The sequence below is a fragment of the Acanthaster planci genome, linkage group LG04, assembly GCF_054643075.1.
Source record: "Acanthaster planci isolate LZ-2023a linkage group LG04, COTS_SCS, whole genome shotgun sequence".
Lineage (NCBI taxonomy): Eukaryota > Metazoa > Echinodermata > Asteroidea > Valvatida > Acanthasteridae > Acanthaster > Acanthaster planci.
Window position 1 is genome coordinate 21,181,670 of NC_141780.1, and position 20,422 is coordinate 21,202,091.

Below are 20,422 nucleotides of genomic sequence, written 5' to 3' on the forward strand. Positions count from 1 at the left end.
TCAAACCCACTGCTTTTTCACGCTCGCTGCAACCATTTTGAAACTTGAGAAACAGCCTATTTCTTGTCCTTCGAACATCAGTCTGGTGAGCATCAGTGAGTTTCATTCGGAGCTCAGAAGGATGAGTAGAGTGATAGATGCAGGAGGCAGCTAATGCCATGGGGAAATGGTACTGAGCATGCACCCTTTCTGTGTCCGTACTGACTTAATGACAGTCAAGCAGTCAGAGGTCTGAGCTAAGAATTACTTGACTTTATTCCAACCGATTCTCCACATGCAAATGCATACATGGCATTAGAGATCCATCGTGACCCTCCAGATTCCAGATTATAATTCCATTTATTCAAACTACTAATTTCCTCTCAGTGTTAGTAGGCTATAATCATTACTCGATAAGATGTCTCTTGACTCGACAACGGTACCATACTCAATGCAGAATGATGCTTATGGCGAGTATTACTGCATGTAGAAAAAATTGCTGGTGGTGGTTGCATTACAACTAAACTCCAAGCTGAACAAATTCGAAATATCAGAGTGGCACAAATTTCAAAACATTCTTTACAAACAAATTGCGAGTTAAAAAAATCCTCAATCACCATTGCATTCAATTTCCTTATCCATGAATCAAATCAAATTTCAAGTGCATATTAATTAAACTGGAATATTGATTTCCATTCACACTCTTTAGAAGCAACTGTCAAAACGTTCCACCACACAAAAGAAATTAATTGATTTATATGTCTCAATATTATTAATAATAAATATCAAAGAAAGTCCGATATGGAATAGGGTCCCAGTCTACTGAAATTGTTCCGCATTGTACCGTAGCAGGCGTAGGATTTGTGCAGAAGCGGACAGTGCCTCGACTGACGGAATGATCAACGCAGTGTAGAAACACAGCGGTAGTCGATCTGGAATCCAGCAAAATTAAACAGGTCATCGCTCTCGAAGTCCATAATGGCCACGTTACTGGATGTTACTATCTGGTGCCCCTGCAGGTCGTCATCACAGTACCTGCGAGGGAAATGCATAGACTGTAAAGGTATTTTTGACATATCAGCATGCTGAATAAAAAGACAAAATTGGGAAGCATTATCGACAATCCATATTGCAAAAAAGAATTTGGACACTGACACTTTAGCCATTGACTGGATATTTCAATGCTGTTTCCATCATAATGCACGGAGTTATAATATGTGCTGATACTCGAAATAAAAATCACGCCGTGATAGAAAATATAGTGTATAATCCGTCGGCAGTGAGAGGAGGTTCGTTTAGTAACTACTCTCAACTGCAAATGATGAGCCGTTGAACTTACTCGTCGGCGTAGATTTCTGATATCAGATCTCCTGTCATCATGGACATCTTGTCGAACCAACATCCCCAGCCCTCCAGTTGGAACGTCGTAAAATTCAGCTCAATGACTTCGTTGTCTGCACACTGAACAAAATTGCGTTTAAACAAAACATTTCACAGAAACTATCGTGCTGTTTTCTGGATGTCACAAAATGTATCACTAACAGATATCCAAGGAAATTCTAGACGTAACAGTGTCAGAGTTTGTGTAGTGAACCAGTTGACGACAGATAAGAAAATCCGACGTTCACCAGCTGTTTAGCTGGAATAGGAGTAAATTTTTCGTTAATCTGTTGTAATTTCACTTCTGCTTGATAGTCCAATCAATACACCGTCAAGTGAAATGAAAATGCAAAATATAATACCCATAAAGGAACATGTCTCTGTACATGGTTTTAAGCAGCTTTTAAGATGCTACAGGGGTGCACTCCCTAATTGGTTAGCCAAGTTCAGAGGTACGACATGATGGAACCCGATATAAGACCAGATCTACCTTTTCGGTTCACTCTCCAACTCACATGCGTATGTTTTCGACAAATGACGACCGCAAAATACGCATATCAACAAGACGCGTGAAGCTATTATACTCATTTGCGTAGGGCATATCAACAGTGCTTAATTATTAATACCCTACCTCAACAACATAAGTGCACTTGCTACCGCTTGGGTACGAGCTAGGGAACCCTGGAGAGTAGATGGTACCCGATGGACTCGTGTAAATCTCGCTACAGTCTGAGAAAAAATATTTAAATATATTTAGTCTTCAGCAGGTTTTCAAAGTGGCAAAACTGCTAGAGGCCATATTCACTTAGCAGTATGTCAAATTTCCTAGGAATCACGATTCGACTGCTCACCGCCGTTAATAAACGAGGCTCTAACAAAATGCCACAGTACCAAGCGTGTAGGTTATACATTATAATGAGCACCAGCAAAGAGTAAAGAAAGAGCATGGTTCGAAGTCCGGTCGATTACTGTTTTCTTTCTTTGTCTCTTTTTTCTTCTTTCTCACTTTGGTTTTCCTCAGTTTCCTTCATGTTTGAAAATATCAATTTTGAAAAATAAATTGCTATTCTTCCCTACCATCCTCACTTCAATATATTACATAATACTCACATGTATTACACAATAAGCTCATAATTATGTTACTGCCACTTTTCGAATACAGCATAGCCATTTTGCTTTAAAACCTCGCTAATATGAGCGGTTGTGGGCAGTGGACTCGGATGCGGGAATCAACTTAAGGATTTCTAAGTAGTGAACGAATTCATACTGAGGTCTTATGGATAGGAAAGAGACCTTTCAATTGCTTAAAAGAATCGATACTTGATAGTGTATTGCTTGAGCGACATCGTACCGGTTGGTTGCGTGAAGATCTCGCAGTAAGGACCCGCAAAAGCAGGCAGGCAGTCACAGGTACAGTGCTTGTTAGGTACGCCACCTCGACGACATTGGTTCCACAGGTCAGACGGGCATATATCTGTCAAACAGAAGCACCAGCACAATAGTTGGGCTAACATGTAGAGATCTGTCCAACGCAGCAGCTGTAGTCTATTTAATGCAATTTTGATTTTTTTTTCTGCAGTGAAATTTTCCAAACAAGAGAGCGTGCAAAGTCAGCCTGAGAGTGCTCAGTGGCTCTAACACAAAACAAATAATGCATGACATCTGCAAAAACTCTTCACAAAGAAAATCAATGGTATCAAATATTAAAACTGAAAAACCTGTTCAAGATTCGTTGTGACTGTGTTGAAGCTATTTCAAAATTTAGTAGCAGTTTATAACTTTCGTAGGTAGGCCCTAAGGGGAAAAGGCTCAGCTTCTGAAAGATTCGGAAGCTATCGCTAATTTAACCAATTCGTAACAGGTTTAATGAGCTCCGGTGTTGTTACAATGTCTCTTGGCAACAATAATAAGACAATGTGTAAAATTGCATTCACAGGCAAACGGAAACGATCCAACATACCATACGCATTGTAGGCAACGTTGATGACGTACATATCAAGGCGGGACAACATCCATTGCCTACCCATCTTCAGTTCGTCTTTGGGGTTGTGGGGGAGGATAGTCGCCGAGATACCATCACGAGAGAAGGCCTGAGTAAACGTAAAATAGAGGTCCATTTGGAAAATTTGTGAAGTAACGGACAGGAACATCTAAAAGAACTTTCCTTACACTAATTATTTTCTCAGAGCATTTTTTTTTAATCTTGGCTACTCAGATCACACAGTGTCCATTGGAAACCCTCCGCAAAATGAATTGCTATGATTATAATAGAATGGAATAGAAATTTGTGAATGTCGATATTCAGGACTTACAAACATAGAATAATGCATAATAGACTGAAGGTCGTAAGGTGCCATTAGGGGCTGGTTATTCACGTTAAAATTGTGAATATAGCCAGGCAGAACGTTGGCCTGTATCACTTCGATGAAGTCACCCCGGTCGTTTCTGGTGTGCTCGTGGAATCGGCCGAGGGCGTGTCCAATTTCGTGAAGAACGACCTCGAGCTGCATCAATTATACAATGTAAAAGTGTCAAAGTGTCCTTTTAATCTAATTTGACCTTCCCACGTATTGCTGTTCCTAATTCTCTTTGGGAAAAACTTGTACTTGAATCAAAACATTAAGCTCTGTAAAGGTCAGTCAAATCGATAAGCAGTTTGCATTTGGCCATTTTAGACAAATCAGGATTGATGTTACGGCAGTAAAGAAATCAGCGAAAAATGTCAATGATGCTTCCTTACCGAGGTGCAAAGGTTTTCTTGAAGGTTAATACGACCACCACAGTTTTTACCCAGGCATCCAACAGTTGAGAAGCATCTGCAAAAAGATGCACCCAAAAGATCTTACTCAAAACACTTTTCTCGGGAGAAACCTGGCTCATTCTCTTTGCGAAGTTTTTGTTCTGAAAATGATTCGTCAATATGAAGACACCTTGACACAACACAAAATTATTTTCATCTACTTAAAGTCATTATAAAAATAAAAATTTAAAAAGAAATTATAAGCAGTCTTACAATCTGGGGCTATTTGTATTAATGTTCTGGATATCGTACATTAAAATAACATGATCAGTGCCATACAACATAAAATTTATCACTTGTTTTTACCCTCTGCCACTTTGTTGGACTATTAGTGGCTGGACTGTTCCTGTGTACGACCCATCAACTGCCTTTACAAACTGGACGTTGGTTTTCTCCGTGTACACTTGGATAGCTTCCTCAAACAAAATCCTTGTAGATGAACCTGTTGGAAGTTTAATACGAATAGACAAAGCGCAACGGCTATGGAAAATAATTCTGATATCATGTAGCTACCAGCGCGCTGACTGCACTGCGTATGCTGTAGTTGTGCCCAGCTCCCGGGGAAGGACCTTGAATAACCATGCCTGAACCAGCAAGATACAGGGCATGCGAAACGTAGCTAGGCTGAGCATGAAAAATTGAGGAAGATTTTGTCTTGCTCACGTAGTCCGTCTTCAAACTGGTAAACCAGGGTTTTGTTTGGCCAAGTTTTGAAGACGTTAGCCGCTTGGCGTCGCACACGCTCCCTGTTCTCGTCCGTGGCCTCCTGCATAGCCAAGTACATCTCCTCTTGCTCTTGGGTCATCAGCATGTCGCCCTCCAGGCAACCGGGAGAGGGCGTGGCTTCCATCCGAGATGCCCGCATGTTTTCCCCGCTTAGGAATGCCACCACCTTGTCGTTGTAATCATCCCGTACCTACACTCAAAAATAAAGTCTTTCTCAAGTAAAACGAGACCAACCCAACAGTCGAATGATACTAAAACGTAGGTTCAGTTACATTTAAAGAGATACTCGAGTTTAAAAATGGTTGAAAAGGCTAAAGACTACATGTATACGGAAATGGGTTTTAACATTTTACTGTTCAAACGCTTGTATTAGTTTTGCAGGCAGGTCAAGTGACAAGTGATGACGTCAACATGACATATCTTCGCAGGCAATCTTTGGGGTTGTGGTCCAGTCATATATCAAGTTTGAAGGTAAGCACCCTTATGAAAGTTCTGAGGTGCTTGGTTGGAAAGTTAAAGCAGTGAGAACAAGGAAATTGTTTAGGTTCTGTCTGAATTGTGGCGTGATTATGTCGTGGTCTAGAGGGCTGTTTTATTTTTCCAAAAGGGATTGGTAACTTCAAAAATCTCTCTCTAAATCCAACTATGAGACATTTGTGTACTTTGGAAAAGTTCTTAATGCTAGAAAATGCTGCGCTATGAAGCGGGTCATGTCTCGACCTTGTTAAGATGACGCTAACCCCCATTCAGTCACCAGGGGTTCATTAGACAGACACGGCTTTTAAAAACCGGATATAGTTTGTAAGCCAGGCCTTCAGTCAACCCAAAGTTAAAGGACAAGGGAGTGGGCAAGTATAACGAAGTAGCTTCCTAGTTGCTATTGGTGCGACTTTGTTGATTCTTGCACTTACCTTCTGAATTTCTGCTGTTCCGGATTCGGCTCGTCTCAGCTCTCCGTTTGCCACCGCAGTGACAAGGCCCACAAGCATCGCCAAAAGAGCAGAACGCATGGCTTACGGGAAAAGATATGATACTTCGAGTGTATGTGAGCTACCTTCGCTATGCTTGCAACTGTCTTTTCGACCAACGGAGAGCTTCTATTAATTCAGGGTACATAGAAGCCACGCCCACGTTTATAGTGGAGAGGTATACGCCAATTTTACTAGAAACCTAAAGTCAATGAGCACTGGCGCGAGGAAGCAAGCAACACGCTACTGACCATGCAGTAATTTCTATATTTGGATTGGCCTCTCCTTGTAAAACAAAAAAATGTTGATTTACCAGAGACAGTTGGTTGAATATAAACCACGGTATTAATTAAGCTACCAACCCCATGGCGTCTACACTCTCTGAAGAGCTCAAGCCAACTCCAATAACGGTTGTTACGTAACATGTCGACTGTTTATGCGATTGATCCTTAATAACTTTGGTGAATCACATAGTGGTGTATAGGGTTTCCCCAGTAGGCCTATATGGAGAGTCATGATGTGTGCAAACCTTTTCGTATACTGCCTTCCAATTCGGTAATCTCTTTACATGTCGAATACTGCACAACACTGTAACTTAACGTACTGGTTTGAGGGAGGGGTTTTCCTTGGGTATTTCGAAGTTAGTAAGGTTTGAATCAAAGAAAGTATCAACATTAGGGCAAAGACACAGAAAGGAAGTTGACATTTTTCCATTTTTCAAATGTTTAAAACCAAAACACTGAGCAGGGTCGACAAAGAATCATTTTAGTACCGGATTGCAGCTGATTCGGTGTGCGCGTCAATTTGCCTTTCCATCATTAGCACTGTTGGCATACGAAAATATTCCCCTTGTTTTGGTACATGCAGTCTTGAAAGAAAACCTTTTGAGGCGAGTCTTCAGTTTGCCTTTAACAGACAGTTATGAATAGGGGCATTATCAGATATCACGATCAGACGTTTACGTTGAGAATAGCAAATATTTTCATTGAGAGAGGGAACAATTTTTAAGTTATTATCCTACATCATTTCCTTCTTTTCTATCCACCAGGGAAACTTTAATTCAGTATCAGATCCGGTATCTAGCGTTTTTTTTAAATAAAAATAATGGTAGTATGTAACATCCGGTCGAGTTTCCCTTTATAAAAGTTGACCCCACGCAAGACTGTTAAATGAGCCATAAAAAGCGTATTTTTAAATACATCATAAGCCAAATTTCAGTGCAAGGACAGGGTCGACGATTTAAGAGTATTAGGGGTCAACATGCTGAGAGTTAATAGACCAAGGCAAGGCCGGGGCGGTTGTAAAGCCATCCCATCAGAAATTTATAATCGTCAAATACCCCCTTTAAAAAGTAAGCATCGCAGGAATTAAAATCCGTCCGGCAATATTGTTTGACTATTTTGCATTTAACAAGGCCTCGGGCCTCTTCTGTATAGGCGCTAATGATTTTTTCCTTCTTGTTTATCGCACGCTTTGTGGTGACAAACCCAGACCCAATTTGGCCATGAAAATCTAACTTCGTAGAAGTTTGCACTGTCGTCACCCATGTGAGTGTTATACACTGTAAACCTAGACGTTTGAACAACGTGGCAAAAGGAACCCGGTGTGTCGATTTGACGGGTCCCGGCTGTATCACTCTAGTATCACACGAATGTAATAGCTGTTGATTTATTTGTTCAGAAAAAGCTAGTCAGAGGATGTTCTTCCTCCGAAAGCTCAAGAAATTTCATGTGGATAGGACTCTTTTATCAAGCAGTTATTCAGAGTGTGGTTACTGTTAATTTCTTTGGCACCTTTGGTAGTTTGACCAAAGAACAAAAGGGTAGGCTAGATCTCGTACTAGGAAAATGGCACATGTTTAAAAGGCCAAGAAGTTGCCCCTGTCCAAGTTATGTATGACAATATGTCTTCTGGTCAAAGTACAAAAGATAATGTCAGACATAACCCATCCATTCAACAAATGTTACAGGTTTAATCGTTCAGGGATTTGTCTATGCCCTCGACTCACACGTCGGCTTCGATACAGACAGTCTTTTATTCCAAATTCAATACACTGAAAATGTGAAACGGTAACTTTTTATTTGGATATTCCCCCCACATACTTTCATTGGTAATAAGGGGTAATAATTTGCAATATCATTAAGGAAATTATTATCTCTCTAGACAGTGATTGCCACTTATGTTACTTTAAATGGAATCTTGAATTGTAATATTGATGAATGCAATAACTTACTTTCTCACTTTACTTGGTAACAAGCTAATGGAAAATAAATTTCTATGTAAGGTTTTGCATGGACAATAATGAATTTGAATTTAAATTTGGATTTGAATCTTATGGGAAGGGTTCAAAGACCTCCTTGCCCCTTGAAACGCTTTATAGAAAGGCTGAGGTGAAGATTCCAGGATCAGATTAAATGAATTAATGAAAAAAAATTCAATACACAACCTTCACAGAACACCAACGCAGACTGGGATTACGTTAGAATAAATTTGAAACCAGCCTTTTATTTTGGTTATAAATCTCAGGTGAAAGAATCATAATTAGTATTTTAAAATGCCAAGTATTTTAAACACACTCACCTACAAGCATATGTAAAAGCTGCTAAAGGGTAATATGAGGCTAAGCTGTTTATTTCATTATCTCGATTCCTTTAAAGTTCAACGTCAAGAATTAAAAACTGAGACTGAAAAGTATGGATATGTCATTCTCTTTGACAATTACCCACTCCATGCGTGGAGAAGCAGTAATTGGTGGGGTTTCATTTACCTCTGCTGAACAAAAAAGAAAGATGATTCGAAATTATGGCTGTTTTAATTAACCGAGAGCTGTAGAGACGCGGGCACTATTATAAAATTAGGGCATTGTAGTTTCACTCGCCTTCAGTGGCCCGGGTTCGAAATCCTCCCTGGCCGAAATGAGGTTTTGGGTTCTCAGTCACTACTTTAGACTCCTGTCAGAGCATTCTTCCGGTTTTCCTCCTTCTGTTTTTTTTCCTCAACTGCTTCTCATTGTCTCCTCTCTACAGATTTCTTCAAGCTTGCGAGCTACAACAATCCTTGGTTTCTTTACCAGAAATAGCTGATACAAATACAGGTTTTGGCAATTACTAATATACATGAATGACACCAATTAGAAAGACAATTAACATCGTCAAGACCGAATCCCTAATGTTGATTTCAAAAGAAAAAATCCCCAGCGGATTTCACTTAAGGTGCAGATTAACTCAACGTTGGCGCGTTTTAAATTGTGCTAATTGCGGTAAATTCGTCTTATGTGGCAATATGCGTTTCATGTTTTCAGGACACGAATTTATTTCTTTCACCATTCTAGGGAATATATGCGGGATGTTTGTGTTAAAATAACAAGGAAAACTACTAATTAATGGAATCACTTTTCAAATTGTGATAGGAGTTTACTAAATTCAATTGGGAGGTCGTAATTGAGCCTGCATATTTTATTCACCAGTCATATTTAAGCATTTCTCTCTTTTCAGTAGTGTTGCGCAAGCGCGAAGCAAAGCTTTGTTTTCCCATTGCGTAATATAGGAGTTAAAGTAGATTGGTTAAATATCAATCTTTGGCTCTAGCACTAGTAAGTATCGATTTGAGAAATTGTTGGAAACACCATTAACAGCTTCTATCTTTATCAATCCCAGTTTTGCTTAAACGATATTTTCACCGTCCCAGGTTTCCATCTGCAACCGCGATTTTGCTTCCAGAGTCCCGGGTTGTTTCTTGAATTCTTAATCCCAATTCATTTCTCCATCTCCACACCCCCTTGGCTACGCTACTGTGTTGATCTCTTTCACATATTTGCCAAAATTTAAGTTCAGATCTTTAAATCGGTTCACTTATATGGAAATGTCTATTACTCCTTTTTAAGATGGTTGCTTTTCCGTCCTTTGTGACGCATGCGCTTGAGACAGAAGCAGCACACAGACATGTTTATCCAGCAAACCAAGGCCACAACGACAGCTAAGAAGACGTAGACGTCCAGTAGATTTCTCTGGATGTAATTCAGATCCTGAACGGCTGGTCTTTGTGGATATAATGGGCTTAAGTATTTTGGACTCGTTGGAGAAACGTCATTTTGTTGGTGAGTCCCAGGGCTTGCTCTGGTACGTATGACGGTTCCGTTGGAAGTCCAGCCCTGTTAATAAAGACTGGCTAAAATCAATTCGTTTTAATACAAATCTGCAAAATGCACCTTTGTGTCTCAATTAACCTTGCATGTATTTTCAACATTTGTTTCACCATTTTAAAGAGTATGTTGCTGCCTTTCGTTTCTTATACTAATGAAAGTTTCCATAGGCCTATTCATGAAACAAACTATGATGTCATCCCAGTAATAAAGCTTCAATGTTACCCGGTTTGTACACGAGAGTACACGATTTCGTAGGACCATAATTTCCCTCCTTTGCTGATTCAATCCCTTTCCAGAAATGCTTTCAGTAAGTAAATTTGGGGTTCACAATTGCAAACAGAAAAATATCAAGTATTTCGTTGACCTGCAAACACTTCTAAAAGTTAGATATTGAAAGTAAAAGGAAAACAGATCGATCAAAAATGAAAGCATTACCCTAACAACCATTATGTGGCCAAATTCGGGTTTCCGTTTAACCTTCTATTATTTTCATGAGTGCAAAATCTTTAAAGGAAGAAGACTCATCCGAGGTTTACGAGGGTACAGTAAACAGCCACAACCAGGTCTTTAAAATAATACATTTTGCTTGAATATCGAATGCGTGATGTTAGTTTCACGTACGTACTTGATAGTTTTCACTGAAACTAAAGGCGCCTTTCCATATGCACGTTTTTGGTGCGTTTCACTTTCACAGACACAAAAAATTGACGCCATTAATTAAATAACACACGTGTGCGTTGGGTTCGGCCGTCAAAATCGCCCGGGAACGATTCTGACGGATACGCAACGCTTGGCGCAAGTGCTGACGCGCTTATGGAAAGGCGCCTGAACACGAACCTAGAAGTTCACTGTGTCACAGACTTCAATCGTGCATCATGACTTTGACCCTAATCACTCGTCACTTTGTGAGGTAACTATTCTTTGAGCCAGCTTGCTCGTAACTGCGAGAGTGTCTATAATTAGCTGTGTTTAACAGTAATTAAGTTTCCGATTTCACGTACCATTTTCAGACATAACAGGGGCAACGGTTATAATGTGGACTCTCGGACTGAAAGTCAACACTGACTTGTTCAAGTACATTTACAAATCTCAACAGACGATGAATTACGCGATAAGTTTATGTGACTTTCATGACCTTATGTCTTTCATGTCTTATGTCTAGATAATAATACATAACGGCTGTAAACTTCTTGCGAGAGTAACCTGGAATGAACATCGAAAGAGTTCGAGGGCCTGACGTTTCGGTCTGCGCAGAATCTAAGCCAAAATGGCAAATGGGCAGAGCCTACAGTCAAGAACTAGAGAAGGGCGTCTGTGTTTCACGAAGCAGTGGTCAGTGTGTCCCCAGACAATTAGTGTTGATCATTTGGTGAACAGAGACATGTGTCTTCAAATAGTGAATACTCAACACTACAAATTAATTAAAAGCACTTGAGAAACATTTACGCAAGCGTGACTTTTACGAGCGCTTGGTCCTGGATTTTTTACAAGCTTTTCACGCTCAAGCAAGCGCAAAAGCCCCTCTTTCTTTTCATGATTCAAGAAAACACTTCTTAATATCCTCTTCTGTTTCGCGTCATTATGGGGTGCCCCAACTAGTCCCCCTGTTTGACCTTCAAGAAAACATTGATGTAGTTTCCGGTTTGTAATAGTTGGGTATCTGGGCCAAAAGTAAAAGATAAACGCATACACTTTTTCGCTTCACAACTTCTGTCCTTGAATTTACCAAGTTTGAATTCTCCCCACAGTTTAACCACACAATCACTCCCTCAAATTGTGTATGTCATGCATCCTCGCCATTAGCCGTCCGAAGAGCTGCTCTTACTTTTGGACATTGTCCTCGAAAGAGGAAATGGCAACAAGAGGCGATGGTAATTAAATGCTTGGATGGCTCGATACCCCCAGTCCTTGGGCCTGTCGATGGTACCTGCAGAAACAAGTTGCGGGAAAGGCCTGTAACTCTTCCAAATATGAACAGCACTCAAGCAATGTGAAATACAGTCCTCTTACAGGTCGATTTGGGACTACTAATTTTCAAAGCACCATATCAACAGCTGACATTTTCATCAATCCCAGTTTTGCTTTTACGATTTATTTTCATTTGCAACTGCGACTTTTCTTGAGCTAGAATCTCGAGTTCTCCTATCCATTTCATTTAGCCCTAATCCCTTGCCTTTGCTATTTTGATATGTTCTCTTCAGCATTTCTCGCCCAAATTTAAGATTAGAACTTTAAAGTGGTTTAATTTTTCCATTAATCCCTATATGCACCAAGGTGTGAGACGGAGAGAACTCCCCTGCTTTGTGTTGGTCGTTGTCTCGCAGGAATCTGGGGAATTCCTTTCAGACATCTTGGGGGATGTGTTAAGTAACAATAGTCTGGAATGTGTATAGGGATTGGACATGATGGGGGGGTACCCCTCGGTCTCATTTCTTGCTGGGCGTATTAATCCCTTTTAAGATGGCTGCTACGCATGCGCTTGAAACAGAAGCAGCACACAGACACGTTTATCCAGCAAACCGAGGCCACAATGACAGCTAAGAAGAGGTAGACGTCCAGCAGATTTCTCTGGATGTAACTCAGATCCTGAACGGCTGGTCTTAGGTGGGCTCCGCCGAACCGAGTCACGTGAAGGATCCAGTGAACTATGGTATCAACGGGAGAAGTAGACGGCTCCAGATCGCGCATGATCTTGGAGATGCGTAGCGCGTTCTTGCGGAATCTAGGCAAGTTACACGAAGAACGTGAAAAAAAGTCTATTGTAGGTGTCTCCTCAAGAAATCTCTTTTCCACATAAAAAATTAGGTTTTTATCCGTTTCCCCCTTTTTTCTCTCTTTCTGGCAATGAATATTATATAATCGTTGTTTCAATTCCATGAGCGTTTCATCTAATTATAAAGCGGCAGCAAACACCACTTTATCTTACCTCTCTAGCAACGTGTTCACGCGACAATCACCGAAGGCTTTATACAGAGTAGCACCCTACTTACCTAGGCTCCGTCATGACCCTGACGATGCTTTGGCTCAACGTGTCTGGTGTAAGGCTACTGATGTCCAGCGACAACCCGGCACCTTTTGTTTCCACGCGGACCATATTGTCCATCATATCTTCCATCAACGGCAGTCCGACTATCGGTAAACCTGCCCAAAGTGCTTCATGCACGGTTAAGCTTCCACCCTGGCCAACGTACAATCGTATATTAGCATGTTCTGTGAATGACCGAAACAAAGCTGTGTCAACCTATGGATGTATTCCCAGATGGTGAAACTTGCACGATTTGGGAGAATCCAAACGGGATACCCTGGTACCAGTCTGCTATTAAGAGAATGATCTTTATTTTTCATTATTTCACGGAAAATAAAATCCATTCGTTAAGGGGTGGGGTGTAATGCTAAAGATATGCCTAACACAGATGTTAAAAATGATGATATATACATGTAACGCCCCATTTGTTTTAACAACTATATCACAAAATTCCATGGAACGATGTTTAATTTCGTTCCCAAACATTATTGAGTTTGTTTCCTTCTTCTGATAAAAAAAAACAGAAACGGATAATAAAGAACAGGCCAGAAGTAACACAAAGAAGTATACTTTTGATGTTCATTCCTTATCTTCGTGTTCGTGCATAATTATTATTGAATAATATAGGATTAATTACAACTTTCTCACCCAATGTTGTTTTATTTATGAAATAAAACGACCAACGAGGTTATTTCTAGAAATCTTGTGTACACTGCTGGCTCTTCATGCATGATATTAACGTTTTATGGCACAGAATCAAAATCTTTACAGTTTTCATAAAGGGAAGGGCGTTAAACACGACCCCAAAAATAACAACTCACCCATAACTTGTGTCATTGGCAACCACTTGACAACCATCGTATTGTTTCCTAGCTCAAGTCCTGTCAACCCCATGCCTGACTGCCACAGCACGCGATACGGAAGTCTAGAAAAGGCATCTGCAAACACTTGAGCCTTGTGGCGCTCCATCGCCGTGATGAAAGTGCCCATGGAAAACAATATCGCTCCAGCTGGCGCAGTATCTAAGAATTCTGACACCGTCTCTTTCAGCTGCATGTTTTGGAGAGAAGCAATAGCCTCAAATGTGTTACAGTCGAAGGTTTATTTTATTTTCAATTTATTTCTTTTCAGTACTATTTTAAGTGCCACTGTAGCCGTCACCTTCAGCGTCATCGTCATCTGTGGAAGTTTGACACCTCGTTAAAGCGTAAAAATAGGTCTTTTGCAGCGGAGGGTTAAACTCTTTACTACCAGCAAGATATATAGGCTACTGGACAAATTTAATGGGGTGGGTGGAGAATTCGTGGCTTCGGATGGAGAGGGAGGGGAGGGGCCACCCCCTTCATAGACGAATCCGATTACCATGGCAACGTCACCACTGCTCATTAGTAGTGGTTCTCCTAATCTACAAGCAGAAAATGGGAAAATGGCGTTGTCTACTTTTGGAGCATGCCAGTAATTTTTCCAGTGGGAATTTGAAGTTTTTAGTTGTCCACTTTTGACGCACCACGAGAGTTGTTAAAGTATAATCCAAATTTCTGCTGGCAGAAAATTTTTTTGAAAATGCTATACGCAAAGTCCAAAATCCCGAAAATCTACTAGCAGAAAATGAGAAAATGGGGTTGTCCACTTTTGACGCTCCATAGTCTTTGTACAAATACTGTCGTCATAGAATGTTCAAATTTCAGTCAATTCAAAAGATCAAATCACGATGTTATCATATCAATACAAGCTCGCGCAAGTCCTATCTTTGAAACCAGGTACCGTGGGAACTCTTATTCGGGTTAAAACTTGGTTACTTGGATTTTTAATTGAGAGAACTTGGCTTTTTCAGGATTATTTTCGAAGAAAGCGGCCTACCGTTTCGTTTGAGTGCAGTCCGGCAGTGTGGAGAACAACGATCGTGTTGGGCTGTACAGGTCGAGGGAACTCTAACGCAAAACTCCCGTGTAGGAAATACAAGACGGCTTGTTTGTAGGACTCGAGGGTGCTGATCTCTGGCTTGATATTGTACTTGATTTTCAACTTATCATAGCCATCAAACTTACACACACCCATACGAAAATGGACAAAGCTGTAGAAATAATGAGCTAAAGTATTTTGGACTCGTTGGAGAAACGTCATTTTGTTAGTGAGTCCCAGGGCAAGCTCTGGTACGTAGGATGGCTCAATTGGTAGCCCAGCCCTGGTTAGGATAAAAGAAAATGGGAAATATTACTTTCTGCCCCTACTCCTCGAACAAATACTAAGTCTGAAGGCGAAAAGGAGACCCGAAGATGATTTTGGACAGGTCCATTCGCTCATTTGCCGCATCGTCCTTACAGGGCACTGAAAAGGTCAAATACCTTTCACAAAATCTTAACTAAGAAGGGAATAAGTAACAACCCTGTTGGTGTACTTACAGTATTGATCAATGTACATGAAGGGGGACGAGATAAAACGATATCCCTAACTATAAAAAAACAACAATATTAAAAGTAAACATCACAGAGACTCAAATTAAGAGTGCGGTACCTTAACTGAATTTGCACAAATAATCAGGAACACTACCTTGGTGACAAGAAAATTTGATAATTTCATATCACTGGTCCATTTTGCTATGCTTCAAGGGCAGGGGCACGAAAGACCCACTTGATGGGGTAAAACAACCCCATTGTACTCTACACATTGTGCTCTACGCATTTTCTTAAATCGAAATAGGCCTATATTTTATTATATTTTAACTTCAATAAATCATGATTTTCAGATAAACATTCACAAAACCTAATTGTTTTCATTTAAATTCTTACAAATCAAAAGTTGCCTCATATGGTTAACACATTTTTGCTTTGAAATTATCTGTGTAGTTTTATTGGTTTCACGACGGACACATGATCTCAAAATGTTTAAAACTTTAAACAGACAAACAGACACTATACTTTCATGCATGACCAACCACAAGGGATTCTGCCCTACCAATGATGTGTTCCGTTTCACCCCGGTAGGTTCTTGATACAATACAGTTAACAGAAAAGCCACGTGTGGTCAACGGTTACATGAAAGTCCTTTCCTTCATGAAACCGTAATTCCAAATGGCGGCACTGAAACCATCAGATTCTATAAGCAAGCAAGCAAATACACAAACAAAAACAAACAAACAAACAAACAAAACACCGTGATATCAAGGTTTGATGGCAGAGTGGTATTTCGAGGTATCGAAGGGGTTCAGTGCTGTACCGAAAATTTCTCTCGCCCTCCAATTCCCTCAATCATTGCACACGTCTTTCGCACACGGGGCTTCTGAACCATGTTATTGTTCAAACGATCTCTGTCCAATGAGTGCTCGACAAAATTTACGTCATGCGTGTGGCCTTCCCAATCACAGCACCCCATCAGGGCGGTGTAGAAGAGTAAAACTAGTCCGAGTGACTATTCCACCTTGAGCTAATGTACGCATGCTCAGAATGTCGCAAACCATAGTGGACTAGTCACGTGGGACCGGTATGTTTGCCATCACTGAGCATCTCAAAAATCTCCCAATCATGACTGAATCCGATTCTGTTGTCTAGGGCGAGGAGTGCCTATTCATTCCTCTAGTTTTTGTTTCAGAGCATGATATCCAATGATTCAATCTATAGACCAAGAAAGGGAAAAACTAATTCAAGTCTTACCAACATCCATGCTTGGACGGATTCGCGAAGAAGACCGAGTTATGAATAAATGGGATGTTTAGAGCCTGTGCCAACAGTGGACCGCAAGGTATCATGTCGTCCACAACCATCATATCAAAATTCTCGCCACGCAGCCGTTCCATCGTTGCTGCATCCCCCAACAAATCGTCGCATTCTTGAAGCCACATGTCCACAAAGCTCAACCTGCCTGTCAGGTTTGCCGAATGGAAGTAGGGTCCCCAGAAGGAATTATGATGTCCTCGGACAATCACCCTGCCTATGTTGTCCACGATCTCGTTTCTGTGCTGTTTGGTGTAAGTGGAGTTGAAGACAACGAAGGAGAATAAGTCGGCGTCCTTCTGCCAGCTACTGTTGGAGTTAGAGCTACTGACGAGGGAGACAACGCGGTGACCCTGTCGCACCAAGGCCCTGCCCGATTTGCATAAGGCGATGTAGTGGCTCCCGCCCGTAATGGAGGCAAACAGTAGAAATCTGTATTGTCTAGTGGCGTGAGCATCCCCTCCTTCGTCATGCGTCGAGGCAGTTGACAGGAGTGAGGACGACAAGACGAGGGTCACTAGTAACACAGCCGACCGTGTTAGTAGCATCGTTATTTCTATCCGACTGTGAACACTGCAGAAAAGAATGCCGGAGTAAATTTAAAGCCTGTGTGAAACAAACTATTCAAGAATTCAGCAGCCGATTTAGGAACGGTAGGCTGTTGGGTTACAACCCACATTCAGCCTCTGTTTTTGTGATTCTTGTAAAATGGAGGCAGAAGTTTACACGAAAAGCTCAAGTTTCAAATTCTTATCTCAAATATCCTTAGAATGCCGAAGAAAGCATAACAGATTTCGGTTTTTAAATGCGCTTCTCCCCTCCCCCACAAGGGCGTGCTTTCTATGGCCCATGTACCCTATGACTTCCTGGATGCGCGCCCGTGTCACAACTACCACTGCCTCCAACAGACTAAGTAGATATCTCTGAACCGCCAACTCTTGTCATGACTTCTGGTCTTTGCTCATGATTATTTTTTTCCTGCTCTGGTCTGATTCAACTCACGCATGATCCCTTTTCCAATCAGATACTTACACACACCCAAGCACTACAGTGTTCTACCATTGTTGGCAAAATAGCCTCCTTTGTCCTGAATAGCAGGATTGCAGGCCCCAAATTTAGCACCTTCACACAACCATGGCTTTCCATAGCAAATCAAGAAACCATTGTGACCACTGGATAATTTTTTTTTTCAAGTTCAGGGTCTGATAGTTTTCAAGATGTTTCAAGCTTATGTAAATTATTACACAACCCTTTGTTCACGTTACAAAATACACATAAACAATGTTTTTCTGTTCACGCAGAAACGTTATGCAGCAAGCTGACATATGCAGCAAGGTATGAGACGGAGAGAATCCCACCCCCTGCTTTGTGTTGGTCATTGTCTCGCAGGAATCTGGGGAATTCCTTTCAGACATCTTGGGGGATGTGTTAAGTAACAATAGTCTGGAATGGGTACAGGGATTGGACATGTTGGGGGGTACCCCTCGGTCTCATTTCTTGCTGGGTATAGCAAGCTGTCGTGGCTGTTCATTAAACTGGCACCATTATTTTGCACGGACTGACACGTACTGGACAGTATAAGTTTACACGCGTCATGACTTGGATACTATACGCATAGCTCAGTAATAGAGTAATGAGTAATCACAATCTCGTACTCGGAACAAGACGTGAGTTAGGGAGTATGACTCAAAGTATGGCATCCAGACGCTTTTTAAGATCACAAAATTTATAATAAATACCAGTAAACTCATAGGCCATATATTGGACGATAGTCTAAATTGAATATTCCTTTTTTAAATTTTGTAAAGATTTTTTGATTTTTCAGATTTTTTTTTCAAGTTTTCATGATGGGTCTTAATTTTTAAAGATCTTGCAAAATTTTCAAGCAGTGGCAACGCTGGAAGAAGCCATACAGCAACCGCTGCATGCTGCTCTGCTGGTAAGTGAACTAGCATTGCCAATAGACCTCTTGCTAATGAAGTCATAATTATGCACACATGCGCACAAATGGCTTTGGTGGCAAGAAGTTTGAGCGGGCCATTGAAAATGTACAGGGGTGCGACTTCGATGATCATTTTCTCTCGGGTTTTCTGGCTTTGTTCATTTTTTTCTTCATTAAATCGTGTTTGCTATTAGTTTCTAATTGGAATTTTTAGTGCTCTTTAAAAACACTTTATAATCGTTTTTTTTTCTGTGCGCACGAGATCACCGTTTCTTGACAGGGCCCCCTTCCACCATAAGTAGTATAAATTACATTGTTAGTGTTCTTGGAGCCGACCAGTGCATTTGTAAAACACGTACCTTGCTGCCAAGGCCATTTTGTGCGCATCCGAGCATAGTTATGAATTAATAGTAAAAAGGTCTACAGACATTACGAGTGCAACTGGCCTCCAGTAACTGTTGGTGCTATTGGGCAAATCTTTGAAGGATTTACCATTTCAAAATAGGCGTGGCGTTGGAAATTCTTACAAGAACAAAATCATTCCAACTCTGTGAATGGGTTGAAAAGGGGACTTTTAAGGAATAAACATTTCCCCAAGTTTCCCGTGGAAACAACCCACTCTTAACGATTATTATCAATTATTACACTCGACCAGATGGCCACAGCGCGACCAGCTAATGGCCTCTTGAAAGCCAAGCTTCTAGAGGAGGAAATGGAAGAAACATCCATCGACGTATTGCCAGAATGAGGTAGTAATTTGAAATGAGTTTAAAACGACCCCGTGAGAGACACTGCATTCTTACCTTAGATAGAGTCCAACTGTCCCGGTGCCCAGCGTTTGTAGGCTTTACAGCCACACCACCTCGCTCTTATTGAAGTGCAATGTGACGCGGACTTCGATTTCGCATCGCGATTGTTCAGGCAGCTGTTGTTCCATGCTCGCTTATCAACAGCGAGAACGCCTACAATTAGCTACACGATATTTCTGAGTTCAAACTTCACATTTGTAATGATAAGGATGTCTTTACACGCATGTCAAGTTCCAATAAAATAAGAGCGCTTTTGCTTTGATGTAAATCAGGGAAGACACAGTTCAGTTAACAAGTTTTCATGTTCAAATTTTGAACACCAAGTTTGCTCTTTGAAAACATTTCTTAAAAAAGGTCACTCATTGGCTTATTGACATGCACTTACGCGATACGTTGCAAAAGAATTAATGGCAATTTACAACAGGGCAGTACGAACAGATCGATGCAATACTGAGGTTCATTGCCTGGACTGATCATAGTTTTGCCATGAATATTGTAATGTTGCCGCTTTTGTGAGTCTCGTACAGAGCTAAAAAAAAAGGTCACAAACGCTTGTAATCTTGTCCAGTGGCTTCCGGCAATTTATCCTCAAAACCGGTGAACACACACGGAGTTTTTATGCAAAGTCCAAGCAAATCTGGATCTTCTCTCACAATAGCACTGCACTGGACCGAAGCACACCAAAAATATGTGTCAGAACTGGCGCGAATTTTGAGGTAATGAAAATCCCCAAAGGGCTACTGCGCCAGCGCCGCAGGGGCTGGCCCAAAGCCCAACCTGCAGGGACCGGCACAGCCCCATGGAGCCCCAACAGCGCCCCCACCGGCCTGTCGGCACCGTCGCTACAATATGTAAACCATTAGCATAAAAATAAAGAGCTTCCGAAAAACAGATTAAAGTAGCAAAATTGGAACACAAAGATGCAGTTGCAGCAAAATA

At 41.0% G+C, this 20,422-nt stretch overlaps 2 protein-coding genes across 3 annotated transcripts; both read right to left on the bottom strand.

Moving 5' to 3' along the window:
• Positions 1 to 222: 222 nt before the first annotated feature.
• On the bottom strand, positions 223 to 8,178 carry LOC147799480 (blastula protease 10-like). Its single transcript, XM_087135778.1, has 10 exons — positions 5,797 to 8,178; positions 4,823 to 5,075; positions 4,466 to 4,601; positions 4,100 to 4,175; positions 3,672 to 3,863; positions 3,320 to 3,449; positions 2,711 to 2,833; positions 1,991 to 2,088; positions 1,319 to 1,440; positions 223 to 1,014 (listed from the first exon to the last, which is right to left on the bottom strand). Exons 1-10 carry the CDS (start codon positions 5,893 to 5,895, stop codon positions 879 to 881), a joined length of 1,365 nt encoding a protein of 454 aa, XP_086991904.1. The 5' UTR covers positions 5,896 to 8,178; the 3' UTR covers positions 223 to 878.
• Positions 8,179 to 8,327: 149 nt separating this feature from the next.
• LOC110984080 (UDP-glucuronosyltransferase 2B20-like) lies at positions 8,328 to 20,354 on the bottom strand. Of its 2 annotated transcripts, none has more exons than XM_087135777.1 (6): positions 19,478 to 20,354; positions 16,673 to 17,305; positions 14,883 to 15,207; positions 13,844 to 14,072; positions 12,988 to 13,207; positions 8,328 to 10,003 (listed from the first exon to the last, which is right to left on the bottom strand). In XM_087135777.1, exons 2-6 carry the CDS (start codon positions 17,278 to 17,280, stop codon positions 9,910 to 9,912), a joined length of 1,476 nt encoding a protein of 491 aa, XP_086991903.1. In that variant the 5' UTR covers positions 17,281 to 17,305; positions 19,478 to 20,354; the 3' UTR covers positions 8,328 to 9,909. The 2 variants fall into 2 exon arrangements, with proteins under 2 accessions (XP_086991903.1, XP_086991902.1); XM_087135776.1 differs by having other exon boundaries at positions 8,328 to 12,719.
• Positions 20,355 to 20,422: the final 68 nt, after the last annotated feature.